Raw genomic sequence first — 24,560 nt, 5'->3', positions numbered from 1 at the left:
TTGCATGTGCATGCATGTACTGTCCATAACTAGAACAGAGGAAGAGACCTGCAGAAGAAGAATCCTCCCAAGCATGTCTATGGTTGATCTTTTATCCCTGTCCTCTAGGGTTGGACACTGATTGGGTTTTATGCGGTTCTGGTGCAAAAGCGGTTCTTTGGTTTTGGTTCCTAATCCAAAAATTCAGGAGAGCACCGGCGAGATCCGGGCTCGGTAGCGCCTATGTAAAGCATGTCTACCTGTGCACGTTTGTAATCCATCAGTAGCAGAGGCAGACGGTAAGAAGTAATGACGGTGATCACTTATTTCCTGTTTGATCGGTGTGCTGTGGGAACTAGGCGCGTGCTTCGCTATTGTTTGTGTACCTCACTTACGGGTCGGATTTTTTGTTTTCATTCACTTCGATGTGTAACTTTGGTAAATTTATGGTGTGAAGTTTTCTAATGAATGTAATTACTTTTTGCTAATGTTAATTTAAAGTCATTCTTTAAAAAATTAGGATTTGATGTATAAACTTAAATAAAAATGTAATTAAAATAAAAGACACAAATTCACTGTAAAGCTAGGGAGGTTGCTAGTTAATTGAAGCACTTAAAATTATTATAAAAATATTTATTGCCATTATTATGTGTGTTTTAAGGTTTTTACCTATTGACTGATGACTGACCAAGTGGTAAAATGATGAAGATTGGAAAAATAATCTCAAGTGACACTCTGAGTAAATCAGTCTTCAATTTTGGATGCTCAGCCCTTTTCAAATGTGGGAAAAGCACACAAAAAATTAGGTCAATTTTGAGAGAGGCTGTAAAACATTATATTCATCATCCTTTGGTGTGACGTTCCTTTGGAGGTAGATAGCTGTCACTACTTGAATTATTTAATTTTTGTTCTGTTGTTTACAACAATTTTGCTCTAAGTAGTGGCACTGCTGTTCATGTTTACTATTGTTAACATGAACAGCAGTGCCACTACTTAGACTACTGACAGATAATTCCAATTCAATTGGTGTCAATGCTTGTCAAAGACATAGTATTGCTGATTTCAGCAATGTTTCACAAAAGTGTCTATAATTTGTTGCACAAAGTAAGACAAGTTGTTTATAATGATTGTGATTAGGGTAAAAAAAAAAAAAATGGGGATATATTTTCTCCCAAAAATTTGTGTTCTATGTAATGTTAGTTATTAGAGAGGATTTTTTTTTACCAATTATTGCAGTATTGCGATATTATGAATATCGTGAGCCATGAATCGCGTATTTTATCGTGAGGTACCCAGTGATTCCCAGCCCTAATATACATGTCCTCAGACAAATAGACCTTCAATGAAACTCGGCTAAGGAGCAGGAACAGACTTATATGGTACTGGACTGTAAACCCCTCCAGGCACTGGTTGAGGAGGAGAAAATTCCCCCAGTAAAAGAGGAAAGGAATGCAGGATTGAATAAAGCTGAAACTGTCCAGATTTGACCTGTTAGTTCATTAGAATCAGAGTACTTTATTTATCCCAGTGGAAATTGCATCCTGATATCCTTTTTGGTGTTCTTAAATAGATAAAGAAAATGACAAGTCACGGAAGACAAGAACCTGTTGTTCAGTTGCAGCAATGAGGAAATACAAACTCAGACTTGAACTTTGATCTGAACCCATAAAAGACCATTATCATTTACTTTTATCAGAAAACCAACCTAAGGACTTGGTTCCTTGAGCAGATGACATCTCCTGAATGGAATATACTTCTTACACTTTTTGACTTTTTCTACTGTTTGCTGCCTCTGAATATTCCTCAAATAACATGTGAGTATCTGCGCGGCAAAAATCAACTCTGCTATCAAAAATACAGCTTTTTTTTAATGTAAACTGGAAGATTTCAACAAATATTTGACCATTTGACACAGAAAGAGAAGTTAGTTTGATTATAAAAAATATGAAAACATCATACTGTTTATTTTAATATAACAGCTTTAAATCAAGCTCCATTAAAGACGTTAGTTAAGTACTGTTTAACTGTTTAATAGTTAACTATTGCTTCATCTCACCTTTTGTTTCCCCTTTCTCTTTCAATTTTTCTTCATGTTTAAAGGACCTATATCATGCTATTCTTAAGCCTTTGAGAGTAAATATCCAGATGATATATTACCTTTGTTACACTAAAGAAGGATTTCTTTATTAAATATGACTTATTTCTCAACCTCCTTTACCTACCCGGAAGTAAGACGACACGATTTTAGAGGCACGGACTTTCACTCTTTGTGGGTGCCGTCCATTTCATAACATCAACCTAGAGCTGGGTTAGGCAGAACTTTTGCAAAGATGGATGTGTATATAAAATGAAAGCATTTTGCTAATCACCGCTAGATCCACAGAGAAACTGTATGGAAGTTTTTTTTGTTCCATCAGATTCAGAATTTTTTAAACCTTTGAATTTTCTTTCTAAATTTTCGTTTGGAACCCTTGATTTTTGATGGCCCAGAAATTCTATGGAAAAAAATTAGAAGAAAAAAAAAACTTGCGTTTTTTTTGTCTCACTAGAACAACTAGTCAATCTAAGAGCAGATTGGCCGCCAGCCAATCAAATCATGACATTGACGTGATGTCAACGTCTGCCAGACAGTGTGGAGCTAGCTCCAGTCAAAGGCTCTGGAGTGACCCATCGGCTGTTTTGAGAGCAAACCACATCTCTGAACAGAGTAGCCAGGCTCATGACTTTGTGTTTGCCGCCAGGAAAGGGTGATTAGCTACAGTGTGAGCTTTGGAGAAGGCATCGGATCGCAGTTCGTCCGGCTGCTCTACAGGAGCGAAAACCATCTCTCCTGAAAAACTATCTCTGAGCTGCTTCGAAACAATGTGAACTTGCGGAGGTGGCATCAGAATGCGGAAATGCTGCTCTGCGCTCCAAAATTATGAGCGAACATTCATTCAAAAATATTACTATTAATGATAAAGGCACGCTCAGAAGATCATCTCGCACAAAACTGCAGCTTTGTTTGTTTATAATGGAACTCCTTACTTCCCCTTCTACATCTGTTTCCGGTATTTTAGATACTTCACTGCATGAAAAAATCATTTATTCCCATCAAACGCGTGAATTATGTAAACGTCTAAAGTTTTTCAGGTCTATGTACACAGTTCTATATCCAATCTTTAATCAGCTGAAGGTCATTTTGCACATGTAACTGCAGCTAGAGAGAAGCTAATGAGAACCACCAGACAGGTTGGCTGCCATCTTGTGCTCCAACAGAACGGAACAAACGCTGACATGCCAATGTCATGACTCAATTGGCTCGATATCAATATGCTCTTAGATTGAATAGTTGTTCTAGTGAGACAGAGACAAATTTTTTTGAGTTTGCATGATACAGGCACTTTAAAGTTTTAAGTTTCTCCCATCAAGTCTGTTCTTCTGCATTTTAGGCCCTATAATTGACCACTTCATGACATCCAGCAGATCAGCTGACCATGATTCCTGTCTGGGCTTGACTTCACCAGAACAACATGAAAAAATTCTTAACTCTGTTCTTCTTCTGTCATGTAACTTGTGCAGGTAAGACCACAAATTCCAGTTTTTACTGAAATTTCTTTATTTGATTTGGCTTTTCTCTGCTGCTCAGTCCTAGATTTCATTTTTTCCTACAAACTACAACTGAGCCTTCTACTTTTGTCACAAAAAATTCATACTTAAGATTACTGCAAATTTTAAGCAAAAACTGCTGAGAAGATTATATTGCAGTCAAAGTTCACTTGCAGACAAAAACACTATAAAAGTACAAGTCTTCAGAAGGAAACTGGGTTTTTCCTGACAAGGACAAAGGTGGCTGCTAAACCAGAAGATGTTTACTTTTATAGAGTGAACAGAACTGCTTCACATAGACAAATGTTTACAATAAATAGGGCTGGGCACCGATTGGGTTTATGCTGTTCCAGTGCCAAAGAGGTTATTTGGTTTTGGTTCCTAATCGGTGCAAATTTCGGTACTTTGTAATAAATAAACAAGGCCTACATCTTCCCAAATCAACACATTTTCATTCCCAAGTCACATATTGACGCATAGTTAAGACCTCCGCATCAAACATTGATGTTTTGGGTGTCGTCAGTTTTTCACATGCCGGCTGTTCCTATAAAATCAGAAGTCCCCAACCTCCGAGTCCCAAACTGATGGCCCACCACTCTTTCACCAAGAGGCAAATTTGCTACTCGCTGCCTGTCATGTGATTCTGAGCTAATCTCAGGGGTTACCGTGGTTTTAATCTCACTCGAGGGCAGTGTTAACTTTGACAGAGAGAATTTTAATTTAGTTTTAGTCATAGTCTTTGACTAAAATAAGGTTCAGTTTTAGTCGCAATTTAGTCGTGTTGATTCTATTAATTTTAGTCAAATTTTAGTCGACTAAATTACAGTAGATATTTAGTCGACAAAATACAGAATAAAGGTACAGCATTTTAATTACATTTACTAAGTATGAACATATGAATAACACACAGAGATTTGACTAATTTAAAAAAAAATTAAGCTTCAAAAACTTAAAACACATTCAAAGAAAAGAATTATAATTCTGTCCCATTTATAATAAATGTCTGAACACCAAAAAAAATTCTATTTAAGAGGTAGTCAAGTGCAAAAGAAATGCATAAAAAAATACACTCACTAAGGTATGGCAAGTCTTTTTATCATTTAATCAATATCCTTGATATCAGGCTGTTTTAAGCATTAGTAGTAATAGGGAGTAAGCTATACAATGTCATTTGCTATTTGAGAAACTGAGTCTTTCAATGATAGGAGGCGTGTGGCTGACCAGCATGTGTGTTGTACTGTAATACTACCGCCAGCCAATAGAGGGTGCTGTTGTAATGTAAGACGTGATTTAGTTGGAGATTCAACCAGTGACTGCTTGTGGATCTAAAGAACTAAGTCTGTCAATCCTGTCAGTCTTTATTAAAGAGTTCACTAGACAGCAACACAACGCAGCAACAGACAAAGGTACCACAATGTGGGGCAGTCATTCATAAAGATAAGACCACACTTCTCACTTCATTCACTTCTTAGCGCGGAGCTGCTAGCGTTCAGAAATACAAAAAAACAACATTGGTTTATAACTTTACAAACATCATTCTAAAACAAAAAAGTATTACTTGCATATAAATGTAAACCTCTGTGCTTCAGAGCACACCCACAAAAAGCGCTTCTCCAACTTGCAGCACTGTCGCAATTTAGCTTGGCGAAGGTAACCCCTTAAAAAACTATTTCAGATAAGCCTACTCTTTAAAATGTCAGAACAGTTGGGATGGTAGGGGAGAATTTAGATTCAGTCTAATACGCTGGAAATAAAAGTGTTTGCATCTTTACTTTTGTGTGGATTTTAGGCTGGCTTGTCTGAAAATGTCCTTTCAGGTTTGTTGTGTTTTTGCCTGTGATGTTCGCTTCACACAACACCTTGTTGGGGGTCGCGTTAAAAGTAAAATTTGTCCATATATGTTCTCTTCTTTTTCTACCTGTAGTAGACATTTTTCACCCATTAACCTGAGAAGAAAATAAAGGACCTTTTTTCCGCGAAAATAAGTGAAGTATCACAGTTTAGGAGAACAAAGCAAGTTGCCCGTGCTCCGCGCTCCCAGCAGCGGCTTTCTCTCTCTCGGCGTGTGGAGCGGGCGAGCTCCTCTGCAGTCAAGGAGTCTGAACCGCCGCACTTCGACTGGTCAGAAACACTCATATTGGATTAGTATTGGACCCGCTGATCGGTCACTGAAAACATCACGTGGCCAAAGCAGAGTTCCAGATTGGCTGATGCGACACAGCGACCTGTAAAACTACAGCATCTGCTGTGAAATGCAGCCGGACATTCGAGCGGTGGCAGCACAGCAATGTCTGACTATAATATCTGATTAGAGCTGTTATTGGGCCTTTTTTCTAACTGTAAAAGCACAACTTTTACAAATAAATGATGGGAAATATTGTATCTTATATGAAGTTTTATATTGACATTTAATTGTTTATCCTTCCAGAAAAATCTGCCTAAAACCAAGTGTGTTGGGAAAATCTCATTGGTAGCGCTGAATAAAGTTTGAGGTCATAAAAAAGTCATCATTGTTTTAATGTTAGTCTTCAAGACAAGATGGTGCGCTTCAGGAAAAGTACATTTTACTTTGAAAAATGCAGGAATTTTAATGAATGTATTTCTACTTGTGAGCTTTGGCTTTTCCATTTAACTTCATTTGACAATGTTTCTAGAGTGACTAAAAGTAACGAATAGTTAATGGCTTAATAAATAAATAAGAATATAAAGTAATTCTAGGTTTTAGAAATGTTAAATGTTTTTTGGATAAATACAGAAATAACTCAGATTTAAAAAACTTTTACTCTCAGTGAAACACTCCCTGAAGTTCCACCTTACCGGCACTTCTGGAGAAACAAACTTTCCGGAGTTTGTTGGTGCCGCAGCGGTGGATGGAGTTATGATTGGCCACTGTGACAGCATAATCAGGAGAGTTGAACCCAAACACAACTGGATAAGAAGACTGATTGAAGGAAATCCGGAACACCTCCAGTGGTATTCACAGAAGTGTCTTGTATATCACCAGCGGTTCAAGTCCTACATTGAGGATTTCAAGCAACATTTGAATCAAACTAAAGGTAATGTTGAAGATTAACTGTAATTAATTCTCAAATAAAGGCCTGATTCTGAGAAAGACTTGTCCAAATTAAGACATATAGGCAGTTAATGCTTCTTAAGTCGCATCATTATGGCTCCATGTAAAAACAAAGCCCAGGTGTCTTTTTGAAGCTGCCACCATCATGATGGAAACTCAGAATCAGGTCTTTCTAATAGACTGAAACTTTAACCTCTTTAAAATGTTTGTGTTCTTCTTTGGTGTTCAGGTTCTCATGTTCTCCAAAGAATAAGTGGCTGTGAGTGGGATGATGAAAGTGGTGAAGTCAAAGGCTTCAATTATCACGGGTATGATGGAGACGACTTCATCTCTCTGGACCTAAAGACTAAGACATGGATTACTTCAAGAGCTGAAGCTGCTGTTGTCAAACATTTGTGGAATGCAGATAAAGTGAGATTAGAGTATAAAAAAAACCTTTACAAGGAAGAGTGTCCTAAGTTCCATCCATCCATCCATTTTCCTGACCGCTGTGTCCCTCTCGGGGTCGCGGGGGTGCCGGAGCCTATCCCGGCTACTGATGGGCGAAGGCGGGGTACACCCTGGACAGGTCGCCAGTCTGTCACAGGGCCTCAATCACACACATCCACTCTCACATTCACACCTAGGGACAATTTAGAGTCAACAATGAACCTATGAAGCATGTTTTTGGACGGTGGGAGGAAGCCGGAGTCCCTGGTGAAAACCCACGCATGCACGGGGAGAACATGCAAACTCCACACAGAAAGGTCCCAGCCGGGATTCGAACCGGGGCCTTCTCGCTGTGAGGCAAGAGCGCTAACCACTGCGCCACCGTGCAGCCCTTTTCCTAAGTTTCTACAGGAATACATTCTCTATGGGAGGAGCTTTCTGCAGAGAACAGGTAGAGACATCACTTTAGCCAGTTCATGCAAATAAATGCTGAACATATAAACAGGAAGATCCTTTCTTTTGTGCAGAGCGTCCTTCAGTGTCTCTCCTCCAGAAGACTCCCTCCTCTCCAGTCAGCTGTCATGCTACTGGATTTTATCCTCACAGAGCAAAACTGTTCTGGAGGAAAGATGGAGAGGAGATTCATGAGGATGTAAAGAGAGGAGAGATTCTCCCCAACAATGATGGAACCTTCCAGATGAGCTCTGAGCTGAGTGTTTCGTTAGTCAAACATGAAAACTGGAGGAAGTATGACTGTGTGTTCCAGCTCTCTGGAGTAAAGGAAGAGATCATCACCACACTGGACAAAGCAAAGATCCAGACAAACTGGGGTAAGAAGAGAAAATTCAGCCATCTTGACCCACCATGACTTTCCAGATCTACCATCCAGTCTGTTTTCCAACCTATTGTTAATTTTCTGAAGCAAATCATGTAGAACTGTGCTTTACCAGATCCAGCAGATCTCTTTTAAAAACAATAAAATGTGATGAGTTTCAAAGAATTCACTCAAATACATATTTTTCTGCCAAATTTTTTTTTTCCCACTGAACATCTGTCTGATCCATGCTGTTTCTCAGTTTCTCCTTCAGAGTTTCCAGTTCCGTCTGCTGTGGGAGGAGCTGCTGGAATGGTTCTGCTCCTGGTGTTCAGTGGAGTCCTCTACTATTGTTGGAGAAAAAGAAATGGTGATAAACAATTAAATCAAATGATTCAATTTAATCCAGATTATTGCATCTCAACTGTAGAGATTTTTTTATAATAACTTTTCTATTTCATATAATCTGACTGTAACATCTGTTTACTCTCTTTCAGACTTCCAGTCTGTTCATGGTAAGTGTTGACCATTAAACCTTTGATCTTTTTCTTATTTTTGAATAATATAGATGTGCAGCAACCATTGATATATATTACTGGATTGGTCCTTGCCTATTCGCTGCTATAAACAGAGACGTGCACACGCAGGCACCATTGTTATGCATTGAGTCATGGCAGCAGAATGCAGCTGTTTTTATGGAGGACAGGCTGACATCAACACAAAAATCGGGCTAGCTCTGTCATTTCTTAACTGAGTTTTATCAAATATGGTCAAATCAAAGCTTGGAAAATGATTGATTTTGTGGTATATTTTAATATTTATTGTGTATACAGATTAATCTGTAAATAGTGCAAGAATTGCATTATTCTCCATCGGATTATTTTGTTGTCAAGGTTTTTGAAGTCGATTACAAAACATTGCGTCCCTTTTTGTGGTTCTTTTCGTACTTATTCACACCTCCTCCGTTCATCACTCGGGAAGACTCAATGCTTAGCAATGCCGCACATCTGTCATGCTGTATGTCATGTTTCCAATCCAGTAAAACATATCAATGGCAGCAACTCAGGTTATGGAAAAATCTAAATACAACACCATGGCTGACCACATCAAGGAAGACATACAAATTGAAATGTGAACAAAAAGGGAAAAGAATATGAAATATTGTCTTTACTAAAGACTTTCTTAAAGTATTTTCAGACCTAATTACCTTTCTTACAGAGTGAATGCAGCAGCTGTTTAACAGGAAAAATTAAGATTTATTAAAACACATTTGTTCTCTTTGTAAATTAAGACTTGATTGTTTCAATAACTTTTTGTGAAAATGTTTCGTTACTAAGAATATATACATCAAAACTAATACCTCAAACATTGCGAACAATATTTTAAAGTGACAAGCAAACCTCAGTAAAATTGAATTTTTTCTTGAAAAATTTGCAGCATCATTTCTTTTTTGGGGTCTGTCAACATGCTCATAACTTCGAAATGTGAAGTTAGGATTATACTGTAAATGGGATTCTACATAGAAGTGGGACTTCACCTATAGTTAAAATGTCAAATAATGTCAAAAATACTTTTTTGGAGCCAAGTGGTATTTTTTTGGAATATGTAGAACCCACTTCCTAAATCAACACCACATGCTTAAAAGGTAGTCTGTTGCTCATTTTATATAATTTGTATTTGCAGGTGATATAGGAAAAGAAGAAACCTAAAACAAATGAAAGAGATCAAAAGCATCCCAAGAAGGATTTTGTTCAGCTGGTGAAGAAACTGATTCTTGCACAAAAGACACAGAGGCACTACAGTTGATGTCACTCTAAGTAGCACATATAGAGTTAAATAGTGAAGGCTGTATTGGAAGCCAAGTCTTCTGGAAATCAGCCCTGACAGTGCAGACAGTGAGCACCTGAGACGGATCTTGAGTCGACTCTGGAACCAGACCATGATGGGTCTGACTTAAACATGATAGACATGAAAGAATCAAACAGAGCTTCTATCTGCATAAAGATGTTCTTGGTGGAAAGTATATAACTAAATACCTACTGTAACTTCAAGTAAAACATGTTATTTCTGCGTCACTAAGCATTTTTTACATGAACTTTTTTGTGGGTAATTAATACATATGTGAACATTTATGTTTTGACGCAATAAGAATAATTCTACATATATCATTTGATTCAGGTGGTTTGGATCCTGGACAAACGGTATCTTCTACACATTGACAGTAAAGAGATGGATAAAGTGCTATAGAGTATCAACAGTATGAAAATGCCTTACCTCCTGTCTCAATTCAGTCACCATTTTTCTGCAATACTTACGTCACCGTATTGGAAGCAGACAAGATCAGTAAGCGGTAATTGGTCCGAGTTGGTCTGAGTCAACATTTATATGACAACCACTCTCACTAATCAGGAGTGCGCTCTTTGGAAAACCACACCCCTTCCACTGAAAGTGGGCTCGGGAGAATCTGTCAATAAAAAGTTTGTAGCATTCGATGTGGGGGCTCCAAATGCTTTTACTGAGGCATCTGATTGGCCAGTTTATAACTTGATAACTTGTGTCACAAACGGGCAGAAAGCTGGTTCCAGTTGCAGCAGGTTTATTGATAAGAGGCAGGCAGGTTAAACTAAAAGTCCACAGAGCTAAATCAGAGTAAAGAACTGGCAAGCGGTCAGGGCAGGCGGCGATGAGGCAGAGTCAGGAACGAAGCAGGAACGAGGCAGGAACGAAGCAGGAACGAAGCAGGAACGAGGCAGGAACGAAGCAGGAACGAAGCAGGAACGAAGCAGGAACGAAGCAGGAACAAAGCAGGAACGAAGCAGGAACGAAGCAGGAACGAAGCACGGTCAGGTGACCATATCAGTGTTTTGAAGCTTTGTATGCTGGCAGAGAGACACGGTCAATATATCGCAGTGAGTGTCAGTGTGGGGCCAGACTATATACTGAGGCAGTGATGCCATGATGGGAAACAGCTGAAGATGAGTCCAGATGAAAGCAGTTGGTGAGGTCAAAACTCAGGCGAGCACTCCCTCTGGTGGTTGGAGAGGGTAGCAGCTTGACAACTTGCAATAAAGAATTTTTTTTTAAAACAATTAGAATAAGAAAGAACAACCCTTATGCTAACCTTTAAATGTTTACATTGAAAGTTGGGTCATCTGGACTCCACAAGACAGCACGCTGAACTTTTTTTTTTCTGTATTTTTGTATCTTCACTGATGTCTGTGGCAGACATCTCTGCATCTCGCAGACTCTATTGTCCCCTCGTGATGGAATGATCTGCCCATCTCAGCTTGAATAGCAGCCTCATTTACAGTCTTCAAGAAAAAGATGAACCCTGAATAATTTAGCACCTTCCTTGGCATAGCAGTAAAACGGTTTGCCCTCAAAAGGTCTTCAGCTAAAAAAACTAAGTCCAAATGACTATTTCTAAAACTTTTTCAGCCATTAAACTGCTCCGGATAAATGAAAGTCTTCAAAAATATTCTTAGTTGGCACACGAAAAAGCTCTTTTTGTTACATTTTTACAGCACTGTATGACACTGTGACCCAAATCTTTTTTTCTTGTTTGTTCAAATTTTAGTCACTATTTTGAGACTTGTCTGTTAAATGATTCAATGTAATTACAGTAAGTAGACATATTGCTATGTGTTTTCCTTTTTTTTTCTTTTTTACAGTTTTTGTTTGTTGCTTTGTAAAGTTCCTTACAATCAATAAAATCTAGTCTGATTACAAGTTGACCACACTTCAAATTATTTTGTTTAGGGTAGTTTTTTTCTGTCTGATTACCAACCAACAGGAGATCCACACATTGATGGCTAAAAGACAGAAACCCAACAACCATCAAAAGATCTCAGCAGAATTTCTACTTACACCAGAAGCTAAAATGGTTCGGCATATGCTACGGTCACATATACAACTTTCAATGTGCAATGGAGAAGCATCAGCAGAACCTTCAAGATTACCTGCCACCACTCTTTTTTTTTTTTAAATTGTTGCCGTGAACATTAATGTAGACGGTGCCTGTCAGGCGGCATGTCAGTCAGGTGGGGAGGACATTGGTAATGACATTGTCAGAGGTGCAAAATGATCTTCTGCCAGGGAGACGACCAGATACGAAGAACAGAGACCAAGTTGTTTCCAAAGAGATTTTTTTTTATTTTGACAGTAATAAAAAAAAAATAACTTTAAAAAACTCAGATAAAAAGGCACCACAAGCTTTAAAAGAAGAATTATGAGGCAATTAATAAAAGAGTCCTTGAGCTGGACACCACCTTCGATAAAAACCTGTAGAGCCTCAGATAAAAAGAAGGGTTTACAAAAAAAGAAAAAAAGAAAAAAAACAGGACGAGGAAATTTATAAAAGAGTCCTTTGGGTGCATGCCACTTTCCTCTGGGTGCCGCAATCCGCCACTCGGCCTAACTTAGCAACACAAACGCACTAAAACACGGTAATGCAAAAACAAAACCCCAAACAGAAAAATAAAACGTATAAAACTATGCAGGGGGTCTGGCCAATGACCTGAAAAGAGCAAGAACCAATGTAACGAAGGCTACCATTGTAGTACACTATGTTCTTAATTCAAATATTTCACTGCTCCAAAAGCCCCCCCTCCTTAAGCACATGTTTAGACCAATGTAAAGTTTATCAGAGACCATCTGCATGATCTAGATGATGATTGGGAGATTGTCATGGGATCAGATGAGGCAAAAACTGAACTCTTTGGATTTTTTTTTTCTTTTTTAGTGTTGTGCTTTCCCTTCAAAATCTTGTTCTACTAGCATAACTTTTGCACTGCATCAGAAGAGTGGCTACATCACTTACATGTGCCAAAACAAATTGCAGTAAAAATGGATGGAATGCAAACCATCACGCCAAGACAAATTTTGTCCTCAGGTACTCACCCTTCTGGGAAATGAAGACTAGATAAACACTTCCTCATCCACTGCAAATAAAGAAATGATTCGTGTCCTAAAAGAGTTAAGTGAAAATTAAGGCAATGATCAAAAGTATTTTAGGATTGGAAAATGATTGGTAAAATTGCATTTCAGTAAGGAGTCACTAAAAATGTTTTTTTTTTTTTTACTTTATTGCTGTAGGAAAAACATCATTCATGTTCTTACACTACAGTTGATGTTTCTTTAAAACCTTTTGTGTGATCTCACCTTATGGGGAATAAATGATCTTGAGAGGGTGAGGAAAAATGCCTAGAGTATACAAGGTTAATGAACTGAAGAGAGTGTTGGAACTACAGCAACAAAGGCAACCATTGTAACACGTTATGTCGTTATGGATAAAAGTCCTGCAGTGCTCCAAAGGTTTTCCTACTTAAGCCAGTCCAGGCCCGTCCAAAGTTCTGCAAAAAGAACAAGTGATCAGATGAGAACAAAGGAACTGTTTGGTATTAACACCACTCTCTGTGTTTTGAAGGGGAAATAATGTTGAGTTGCATGCAAAGAACACCACTCCCACTGTAAAGCATGGGGGTGGGAACATCATGTTTTGGGGACAAGACGGTGAGTAGGGCCATGTATAATGAGTTTGAGGCAAAAACATCCTTTCATCACTGAGAGCACTGAAGATGAAACGTGGCTTGATCTTCCAGCAAGACAATGATTTCAAATAGATTATCCAGGCAACAAAGGCTGGCTCTGTAAAGACCCTTTCAGGGTTCTGGAGAAGTCTATACATTCTCCTGACCTCAATCCAATACATAATCTGTGGATGGAATTGAGAGTCCATGTTGCCCAGCAATAGCCCAAAACATCACAGCTCTTGAAAAAAATCTGATTGGAAGAATGGATTAAAATAAAAGCTATACAGTGAAAACCTTGAAACAAGAATCGTTGGATCTATGTTACTGTCAACCAGGTTTACATTACAAGGTGTTGAAATAAACATTTTTTGGTAAATACTTTTATTCTTTAACATAATACAAGTAAATGTTCTGAATATCAGACCAAATGATTTCCTGGATTATTTCTTAATATTGAGTTGAAGCATTTCTATGATGAACATCATGGATTTCTCTGGTTTTAAATGGGACAACTTGCAGAATTTGTTTGTGACAAATACATTTTTTGCTCTACTGGACATTTATGTAAATACTTAAACTCCCCTCAATGTTGCTCGTGAAAACACTAGAGACGCTGATCCAGTAATGGAACTGTGAAAGAGAAAATTGGTCTGATCGGGTCAAACTGGTTTGACGGTTTCATTGAACATTCCTTTGTTGCTTTTAAAAATAGATGGAAGAAGAAAACATTCATTTGTTGTTCACTTTACAGCAACAGAGACATTTGAACCAAAATGGACCTGGACTTTGATCTGAACCTATTGAAGACCAGGATATTTTACTTTCAGTAGTGTGGATACAAGGCTGAAGGCTCAGCTTTTTGAGCAGCTGACAGCTCCTGAGTGAAACTGGATTCTGACACGTTCTGGCTTTTTCTGCTGTTTGCTGCATTTGAACTTTCCATAAAGTGAGTAACTGTAATGAAAATCCATTTTAGATTGTCAGATTTATTGTAGAGAATATCTGCTGGTGAGGAAGTTGCTTGATTACAAAAACAAAAGGCATGATAACAAAACTGATTTGAATTTAATGCATTAATGTAACGTGTGAGGGGACGTGCAGGAAAGAAAGGAAGAGGACACAAATGAATCATATATTGTACATACGATGCAATATGAAAACCAGTTTCTCCTGAGTTCTGATTGGGGAAAGAATAACTATAATGGTGTGAGGATGACAGATGGTGGGAAAGATGAGGAGGACAAGAGTTGAGCAAAGAAACAAAGTGATCGAAGTCACAAGTTGACATAATGAAGTTGAAAAAGTCTTTAACCCAGTCTCGTCATATGTTTTGCCATGTGGACAAACATAGGTGTTGCATGTTTTGTTATGAGACTGGGTTGGATCAGAAGTGTTCTCCAAAATGACTAAACAGCAGCAGCTAAATGATCAGGTGAAAAAAAAATGTCTTCAAAATTTTTAATTGTTCTTTTTTCAGGATTGTTTTTCTCACATCAGTCTCACTCGGTTTCACTTTGTATTTATCTTCAGATGTCTGAGTTTAAGTAATCATCTTCTGTGTATTTAAATGTCTGGTTTACAGGTTATCTGCTTTGCCACACTTTTTGTTTCTTCCTTATCTCCTAACATTCTTCAAGTTAAAAGTTTTCACAGTTTTAGTTCCTTTAGTCAAGCCTAGTCACCTGCATTTTGGGTCCTGCACCACTAGTTCCTCTCACCCACTGTCTTTTGTTTAAAATATAAATCTGATCATATCATCTGTGCCTAATTTCAGCAGAACAAGATGAGGAACTTCTTATTGTTGTTATTCCTTTGTCAGGAAGCTTCTGCAGGTAAGACAACAAACTGCAGTTCTTGCTAAGACTTCTTCATTTAAAAATGCCATACCATCATTGCTATTACTATGAAACCGAACCAAATTACATAGTATTCATAGTTCACTTGCACAAACAAAACTATATTCTGCAGAGAGAAACAAACTGGGCTGTGTCATGATAAACGGAAAGATGGCCGCTGACTTACAGGGTGTTTAGTTTTAGGGTGAGGTTGGTACTCTTTCACAAAGACAAGCGTCTCTGAAGTAAATCACCCTCCTATGAATCTAGAAAATGAAAAGAATCTAAATCCACAGACTTTCTACCACTAGGGATGCAACGATACAGTTTGCTCACGGTTTGATACATACCTCGTTTGGATACGTAGTAAACAAAAAAACGAAAAATCTGAAATCCTCTGAGAGTTTTTTTTAAATATATAATTTATTACAAGTGAAATATGCTCAGCCTTCCTGCACCTACCAGACCAGGTCAACAGGTGGGGAGGGATATCCAAAATAACAAAAATCACCCCACACACGTGCACAATTCCACAAAGATAGTAAAGGGACGGGGGAATCCAACCCAGAGATCACAGCACACACGGGTCCACTCCCCCACCCGAGACCCAGTTCTTGCAGGGGGCTGGCTCTAAAAACTGATTAAAAAGAAATACAAAATTATAAAAAGCAAAAGTAGGACTTAAAAAAAAAAAAAGTGGTTGAGATGGCCGATGGTCCTTAGAGTCCTGGGTGGTGGCCAACTGTAAAAGCCTCAATGGAAACTTCCAGCATTGCACGCTCTTAGACGCTGCAGTGTTCCATCTGAGGTGGTGCAATGATGCCGTCAGCCCATCCAGGGTACAGTGGATTGAAGCGGTGGCCACTTCCCAGTTCAGTGACGAGCCAAGGTAGTCACCCCCAAGCGTCCCAAGTGTGGAGTGAAGAGGGTAGAGACACTTGGGTCCACACAGAGGTCAGTCCGGTCCACTCTCAGGCCACAACCAACCAGGCATAAAAAGGAATTATAAAGTCATAATAAAAATGACCAAGGCCAAGCAAGGCAGGGTAAAGCCAAACAAGGCAACAGAGGTAAAACAGGCAAAGTAGGCAAAGCAGCAGGGGCTCACGGTCTGACCCTGCAGAGGACAGGCAGGGGGTCAGAGCAGCACAATCACTTGAAACACAGGGTGAAGGGCCAAACACATACCACCTGTCCTGCCAAATCACATGCTCTCAGGGTGTAGTGGAAAGGGGACCCCAGTGCTACAGGTCCATACACCAGGTTTCAGGTGCCCCACTGACTGGGTTTGGAACCTGTAGCACAGTGCAGCATCCCCTCATCAGAGTGCAGTGTAAAGGCACAAAGCAACTCTCCTTATATTGCCTCCACCACACCCATTGGGCAATCAACAGGATTGCCAACACCTGTATAGCAGGTGCACCTGCTTCATCCTGCTACAGTAGCACAACAATATACAACTGTAGTGTTGTCGTTACAGCTTTAAAGTGCTTTCACACCGAACTCGCTTCGCGCGACAAATTTGTGTGCCCCGCCCCTGTTTCGCAGCGCGACAAATTCGCTGGTTGTCGCCTGTCAAAAAAAAATGTGTTCTTGACGCATGTGGGTAGAGCTACCAGGTAATGCATGTTGGATGATCGGTATAAGGAAAGGTGTCTGTGGATATCTCACTTAGAATGAATGAAAGACTCAGAAGTTGTGAGAAATCAGGTTTATTTATTGTGGAGAGTTCTAAAAAAAATCGGTAATCATGTCTCCATGTTTGAGTTTATATGATTATTATTAAAAGATTTTTACAGAGGGCTGTGTCTGTAAGACAGTAGCTTCCAAGGTGTTTCTGTGTCAGTGGCTGAGCTTGAAGGCTGACTGTCTCTTATTAACCCGAGAGGGGGAAATAAAATAGGGGGACTTTTTTCCTTTCTTTTTTTTAATTTCTCGATGAGATTGATTAACATTGCACTTCGCTGTCTTTGTTGCGCGAATCGCGTTTGGTGTGAATGCACCTTTAGAGCAGCATCATCCTTCAAAAAAGATGATTCTTAGAGACCAAAGAAAAAATATTATCTTATTTGTTAGATATAAAGATTTTCAGCAATGTCTAAAGCAGGGGTCACCAACCTTTTTGAAACTGCGGGCTACTTCATGGGTACTGAATCATACGAAGGGCTACCAGTTTGAAATAATAAATTTGCTTAGTTTGCCTTTAGTTATTCATTATTAATAATAATAATGATGATACTTCTCTATGTGAAGACACTGATTTCTTAGCATAATTATCAATAATGACAACAAGCTAGGAAACAGATATCAATATTCAGAACTTTATTAATCTCAACAGATCTTGTCACATTTTAAGGTAATAACCAAATGAAATGTTTTTAACAAAATTATAACAGCGCCCGCTGTGCCCTCAGACAGACACCTCAGAAGCGCATATAATTAGAAAAAAAGTCAATTTCCATTACAGTTCTGCGAAAAATATCCATCCATTTCATACGCCCCCAACACCAGCTCCTCTACGCGCAATAACTTTTTTTTCGAAAAATTTTAGGGGGTTTTTTTGTTTTGTTTTTTTTTGTAATCTGTGTTTCCATTAAAGATAACTAATTATCAAATATTCTCAGTGTCTCCATGTGGGAAAGGGAGAAGGGGACGCCTCATTCTTTGTTATTAGCTGCATTTCCATTACACATTTGGGCAAAACTTTATGGAAATTCTTGGAATTAAAAAAAAAAAAAAACTTTTGGAAATGACACTGTTTCCATTAAATCATAATTTTGCGATAAATCACAAACCAACTCACGCGATAAGTCATTAAAAACACGGCGATGAACGAGAACAAGTATTTTTTTTATTTCATTCACTAAAAGGGAGCATGTAGATGACATCACAGCTCTGTCTGGGGCGCGTGCAGCGCAGCTCGAAGTCAGCAAACAATAAAAGCTATTATTCTTTTTACAACAAGACTTACAACAAAACAGTCACGAACAACTGACATCTTTCTTTTTAAGATTTTACTTTTTTTAAAATTCTAACATTTAAGTGACCAAAAACTACTGCCCTTTAAGGCTTTATATTTGAACTTACCACATAGATATTTTCAGGATCCTCGTCCAGGTAGATGAACAGCCCTTTAAATGATGCATTCTCCTCCAGCAATAATGTCATCTTTAGCACCAGCCTACCTGTAAAGAGATAAGCATAGAAAGGGTTTGTTACATTCTTGTAGGACTGAGCGATATATCGATGTCATCGAATAATTTGATTTTTTTACATTTAGGAAAATCAAGACCCCCCCAAGCTTTCTGCTCTCCTGGGCTTCCTAGTTTGGCGTAAAGTCAGAGAGAGAACGCTTGTTCTGCATGATTTCCTATGAAAAAGTATCTTTTTTAAAAAAATAATGTAATAATTTGCCCAGTAAAAAAATATGTTTAGATCTTTTTTATCTTCTAGCCAACTTGGCTGGTGAGTCAGAAATTAGATCTTGGTCTCTGGGGTTGTGGCTTTAAACTTGGAGCATTAAACTACATGCAGCAAAATCAGTTTGAAGGCTGTTACTATCAAAAGTGTTCTGCTGAATGATTGTCTTGTTTTTCTTTATTAGATGCTTAAATTAGCGGTAGCTCATAGAACACCTGCTGCATTGCTCTATAAATAATTTTACAGTCTCTATTTAGTTGCACTTCATCTTCAAGCAAATGTCTAAACAACGTGAAAATAAAATGATTTTTGTTAAAAATATTATTTTATTCGTAACCTTTGTTAAAGAAAGTAAAAGGATGGTGGAAAAAAACGATTACAATTAAAAATCAAATTTGGAATGAAAAAAATCAGAGACTAGATTTTATTGGCCGTATCGCTTGGCTGTACATTCTTGTAGTCTGATTTGTGTCCAAGCAGAAAATAGGAACGATTGTTGCGAACAAATAAATACACAAATATTAATGTAAAACAAGTTTTAAAAATTTAGAATATTTAACAATGATTACCAGTGGGCTTAATTTCAGCTAAAATACGTGTTCCACAAATTGTTTATGCTATTTTTTTATTTATTTTTAGCTAATAGAGTTCCTGTTTACATTGCGATCTTCCCCACTTCATAATTTTTAGTCATATTCTAATTTAAAAAGCTTATACTGCATTACAAAGAATCACAAAAAATAATGTACAATACTAAACAAATTATATTTACCTCACCTCCAAAATTGCCATCCTGGAAGTCTATATCACTGGAGTGTCACGGATCACTTTATATCTTCTATTTGAGAATGTCTTTTCTATTTTCCTCTTCACCATCCCACTGTTGTTCCTTTCCTTGTCTGAAATGGTAATAGTTACATTAACAGAAAAACATATGTACAAAAAAAAAAATCTCTTTTGGTATTTTTAATATTGCATTAGTTGTATGATTCCCCTTATTTTAGCCATAAAATTTCCAACTTTTAACTGTCTAAAGAAACACAAATGTATGATTTCTTATTTTAACTAATTACTAAGGCGTTTTTCAAACTGTCAGTATTAAAAGAAGACAAAGTCTGGTCACTTCATGATGGATACACATATAACCTAGCATGATTACAAAAAACACTTGTGATGACACAGGAACAGTATGATAACATGTAGCAATCAGAAGCATAAGAAAAAAGTGTGCAGCATACATGTTTCATAGACTGTCAAAACAACAGCACATTTCTTTTGGCCAATTTAGCTAACAACAGCTAGCACTAGCATTAGCATAAGTGCGAACTTTTTCATCTTGTCAAGTTATTCTTAAAAAAACGTTTGCTTGTCCATTATAAAAATATCCCAGCCAAAGTATCTAACTATTACCTACATTGGCAACCAAACACATGAAGAGAAAAACGTACCTTCTATCTGATAAGTTCTCCAAAACGATGTTCAAAAGACGAGAGAAAAAAGACCAACTGAGAACAAAACAAACCAAAGTTTCTCCTTCTAGAGCTCAGCTCACTTTTAAATTCTTCTTTTAAAACGAAAATAACCCTCTTCCCATTTTTTCAGAGTGCTTGCTTGTCGTGTATTCTTCCACTGCAGTTCACCACCTGTGAGAAACTTTCTGTTAGCAGGTTAGCCCGGTGGAAATTTCAGAATAAAAGCAGTGCAACTTCCATTGTGGATCAAACTTCCGTTGTGAAGTTAATGTGTTGTGGGTGCTGCCAAGTTGATGTGTTGTGGGTGCTGCCAAGTTGACGTGTTGTGGGTGCTGCCAAGTTGACGTGTTGTGTGTGTTGCCAAGTTGATGTGTTGTGGGTGCTGCCAAGTTGACGTGTTGTGTGTGTTGCCAAGTTGACGTGTTGTGTGTGTTGCCAAGTTGATGTGTTGTGTGTGTTAATGTGTTGTGTGCGTTGCCAAGTAAATGTGTTGTGTGTTAATGTGTTGCCAAGTTTATGTGTTGTGTGTGTTAATGTGTTGTGTGTGTTGCCAAGTTAATGTGTTGTGTGTGTTAATGTGTTGTGTGCGTTGCCAAGTTTATGTGTTATGTGTGTTAATGTGTTGTGTGTGTTGCCAAGTTAATGTGTTGTGTTGTGAACCCTCTGGGCCACCGCATCATCCCATATTACACTCTTTTCTTTCCAGAGAAACACTCCCTGAAGATTTACCGTACTGGGATTCCTGGAATAACAACTTCTCCAGAGTACGTGTTTGTAATAACATTGAACGAAGTTCAGTGTGCTTATTGCGGCAGCCTCACGAGGGGAATTGAACCCAAGCAGGGCTGGATGAGAAATCTCTTAGATGAAAAACCTCAGCTCCTCCAGTTTTTTTCAGAGAGCTGTCTTCAAAATCAGCATTCATTTAAGATCTACATGGATATTTTCAAGCAACGTTTAAACCAAACTGAAGGTAAAGATGAAGAATATTGTAAAGAATTCACTAAAAAGGTTCTGAGATTTTTATTTGAATAAGACTTTCCCAAGTTAAATATTTGACATTAAATGTACCTTAAAGCAGTGATCCCCAACCATTTTCAGGTCACAAACCAATTTAATGTCAGACAATATGGCCTGGACGAGGCTGAAATGGGAATTCGACTTAACTTTTGAGGGTAGAGTTCCTCTTCATTCTCTGTAAAATATCTGTAGTTGGGGCTGCACGGTGGCGCAGTGGTTAGCGCTCTTGCCTCACAGCGAGAAGGCCCCGGTTCAAATCCCAGCTGGGACCTTTCTGTGTGGAGTTTGCATGTTCTCCCCGTGCATGCGTGGGTTTTCACCGGGGACTCCGGCTTCCTCCCACCATCCAAAAACATGCTTCATAGGTTAATTGGTGACTCTGAATTGCCCCTAGGTGTGAATGTGAGAGTGAATGTGTGTGTGATTGAGGCCCTGCGACAGACTGGCGACCTGTCCAGGGTGTACCCCGCCTTCGCCCATCAGTCTCAACCAAATGATAAATATAAAAAACAAAATAAGGTCACAATAAACTTGTCTTTTCTAATATGATAAACATGAAACTTTCCAAATACATTTTTTTAAACTGTGCTAGCTTTAGGGTTTTAAGATAATGAATAAAACAAACAGAAAAAAAAGGTTATTTTCTCTATTGAGCATTATTACCAACTGTCCCACAGATTGGTACATGTCTACAGCTTTCGGAATAGGGACCACTGCCTAATTGTGGATAATGGTACATAAACACTGAATGCGATTCGCACAACAAATTTGCGTGCCCCACCCCTTTTTTACCACGCGGTGATTCTCTGCTCGTCGCTTGTCAAATGTGGGAGGAGCTACCAGCTCTGTCTGTAGATATCTCACTTGGAATGAATGGAAGAAACCTATGATGTAGAGGAATAAGATATATTTATCGTAAAGAGTTCTACAAAAACATCAGTAATCATGTCTCCATGTTTGAATTATGATTATTGATTATAAGAGATTTTCCCGGTACAGGGGACTGTGTCTGTATGACAGCCGCTTCTGCAACGTTTGTACGTCTCTGTGGTTCAGCTTCAAGGTTCTCTGTTACATATTAATCCAAAGAGGGGGGAAATAAAATTAGGAGTCCTTTTTCCTTTTTTAAATGTTTCGACAAGACCTGAGCTGGCAACCCCCGCAGCATCTCTCTCTGTCTGCGCGCATATGGACCGACTGAGCTTCACCACAGGAGCGAAAACTACTGATCTGTTGGGCACCGACTGGGTTTTATGCGGTTCCGGTGCCAAAGTGATTTTTTGGTTTCGGTTCCAAGTCTGTGCCAATTACAGTACTTTGCTCTCCGCCCCGCACTTCCCGGTTCCTGCCTCGCACTCCGCGGTCAGCACTCCCACAGTGGCTCTCTCTCTCCCGGCGTGTGGAGCGGGCGAGCCCCGCTGGTCCAGGTGGCTGTCTGGCTGCAATCAGAGAACCGCGCGCTGTGACACGACAAAAACACTTGTATTGGATTAGTATTCTAACCGCTGATCGGGTCACTGGAAACGTCCCGTGCACAAAGCTGAGTTCCTGATTGGCAGATAGGAAACAGCAACCTGTCACACTTCAGGGATTTCTATTTTGCCGCTCAAATCGAGCTGTGGCAGACCTTCACGCCGCGCCGGTCGCTCACATCACACCGCGCAACTTCAATTCGCCTCAGAGCGCGTCTGGACCATTGAATAAAATTGGAGATGGCTGCTTCTGCCGCAAGAATTGCATTTGGTGTGAATGCACCATAGGAATGACACAATATGAAAAGAAAGGACTGAAACTTTAACCTCTTTAAAATATTAGTCCTTTGTTTTGGTTTTCAGGTTCTCACATTCTCCAAAATATGATCGGCTGTGAGTGGGATGATGAAAGTGATGAAGTCAAAGGTTTCAATCAGTTTGGTTATAATGGAGAAGACTTCCTCGTTCTGGACGTGCAGACTGAGACATGGATTACTTCTAAAGCACAAGCTGTTGTGATCAAACACTTGTGGGATGCAGACAAAGCAAGATTGGAGTACTTTAAATCCAGACAAAACTTTGTGTGCCAAAATGTGCTGCCAGACCTGGTCTCATATATGAGACGTTTTCTGCAAGATGCAGGTATTAAGTCAAAAACACTCTTGCTGGTACATAAAAACATTTATTCTACATTATCAAAAGTTTTTATGCTTTTTTTTACTTTTATTTATTTTATTTTTTTTTTTTGTGTGTGTGTGCAGAGCGTCCATCCGTGTTTCTCCTCCAGAAAACTCCCTCCTCAATGATCAGCTGTCATGCCACTGGCTTTCATCTCAACAGAGCTGATCTGTTTTGGAGGAAAGATGGAGAGGAGATTCATGAGGGAGTGGAGAAAGGAGAGATACTCCGCAACAATGATGGAACCTTCCAGATGAGCTCTGAGCTGAACGTTTCATTAATCAAGCATGAGGATTGGAGGAAGTATGACTGTGTGTTCCAGCTCTATGGAGTAAAGGAAGACATCATCACCACACTGGACAAAGAAGACATTCTGACAAATTGGGGTAAAATCATAAACTTCAGCCCCACCATGACTCTTTAGAACCAGTAACTAGTTTAGTGTCACCAGTTTTAGCTAATTGCCTTTGAAAACAATAGAATGTGATTAGCTTATAACACTTATAACACCTTTTAAAGTGTGTCTGAATATCTGTCTGAACCATGTTGCTTCTCAGTTTCTCCTTCAGAGTATCCAGTTCCTCCTGTTGTTGGAGGAGCTGTTGGAGGTATTCTGCTCCTGGTGCTTAGTGGAGCTCTCTACTGGTGTTGGAAAAAAAAGGGTGAGCAACAATGAAATCAAAGGTTAAAATTCTGTATAGATTGTTAAAATATATATAAAAAAAGTTATTTTAACTTGATATATTTTTGCAGTCTATATGATCTCACTGTAACATGATCTGTTTTCTGTGTTTCAGACTACCAGCCTGTTCATCGTAAGTAATCCCTAAAGTTCTTTAATCTTTTTTTTTTTTTGTCTTTTTGGCAATGTAAATTGTTCAGGCACCCAGAAGGTTCATAACGATTTTCTGAACACAATGGCTAATCATAGCACAAAGACATAAAAAGAAAGTGCCAAGAACTTTCTAAAAAAAGTTCCAGAACAGAAACAAAGTTTCTTAAGGAAGTTTTTCTCTTCCATCAATTCTGGATTTTTTTTCAAGCTTTGAATTTTCTTTCTGAATTCTTTTTGAACCCTTGATTTTCAATAGCACAGAAATTCAATGGAAAAAAAGATTAGATGAAGAAAACTTTGGTTTTCATCATGACACCAACATGACGTCAGTGTTTGCTCTGTTCTATTGGAGTACAAAATGGCATCCAACCTGCATGGTGATTCTCATTAGCTGGAGTTACATGTGCAAAAGGA

General features: G+C 38.7%; 2 protein-coding genes across 2 annotated transcripts; both read left to right on the top strand.

Annotated features, from left to right (window-relative positions):
- Window positions 1-1,482: 1,482 nt before the first annotated feature.
- Window positions 1,483-8,995, top strand: LOC112138328 (major histocompatibility complex class I-related gene protein-like). The gene is made up of 8 exons (XM_036214327.1): window positions 1,483-1,793; window positions 3,411-3,540; window positions 6,357-6,623; window positions 6,870-7,099; window positions 7,472-7,520; window positions 7,597-7,899; window positions 8,146-8,253; window positions 8,381-8,995. The coding sequence occupies exons 2-8, from the start codon at window positions 3,492-3,494 to the stop codon at window positions 8,407-8,409; spliced, it is 1,035 nt and encodes a 344-aa protein (XP_036070220.1). The 5' UTR covers window positions 1,483-1,793; window positions 3,411-3,491; the 3' UTR covers window positions 8,410-8,995.
- Window positions 8,996-10,566: 1,571 nt separating this feature from the next.
- On the top strand, window positions 10,567-24,134 carry LOC112161890 (major histocompatibility complex class I-related gene protein). Its single transcript, XM_024297411.2, has 6 exons — window positions 10,567-10,725; window positions 20,781-21,114; window positions 22,997-23,275; window positions 23,395-23,697; window positions 23,869-23,973; window positions 24,109-24,134. The coding sequence occupies exons 1-6, from the start codon at window positions 10,567-10,569 to the stop codon at window positions 24,132-24,134; spliced, it is 1,206 nt and encodes a 401-aa protein (XP_024153179.2).
- The last annotated feature ends 426 nt before the right edge of the window (window positions 24,135-24,560 follow it).

Source organism: Oryzias melastigma, linkage group LG11, assembly GCF_002922805.2.
Source record: "Oryzias melastigma strain HK-1 linkage group LG11, ASM292280v2, whole genome shotgun sequence".
NCBI lineage: Eukaryota > Metazoa > Chordata > Actinopteri > Beloniformes > Adrianichthyidae > Oryzias > Oryzias melastigma.
Note: the sequence above shows the minus strand (reverse complement) of the source record. Positions and strands in the feature narration are given on the sequence as shown.

Coding starts and splice junctions, on each gene's coding strand:
- LOC112138328 (XM_036214327.1), top strand. CDS start 3,492: ATGAAAAAATTCTTAACTCTGTTCTTCTTCTGTCATGTAACTTGTGCA. Junction 6,624..6,869: donor ACATTTGAATCAAACTAAAG/GTAATGTTGAAG, acceptor TTTGGTGTTCAG/GTTCTCATGTTCTCCAAAGA. Junction 7,521..7,596: donor GAGCTTTCTGCAGAGAACAG/GTAGAGACATCA, acceptor TCTTTTGTGCAG/AGCGTCCTTCAGTGTCTCTC.
- LOC112161890 (XM_024297411.2), top strand. CDS start 10,567: ATGAGGCAGAGTCAGGAACGAAGCAGGAACGAGGCAGGAACGAAGCAG. Junction 21,115..22,996: donor ACGTTTAAACCAAACTGAAG/GTAAAGATGAAG, acceptor TTTGGTTTTCAG/GTTCTCACATTCTCCAAAAT. Junction 23,698..23,868: donor AGACATTCTGACAAATTGGG/GTAAAATCATAA, acceptor GTTGCTTCTCAG/TTTCTCCTTCAGAGTATCCA.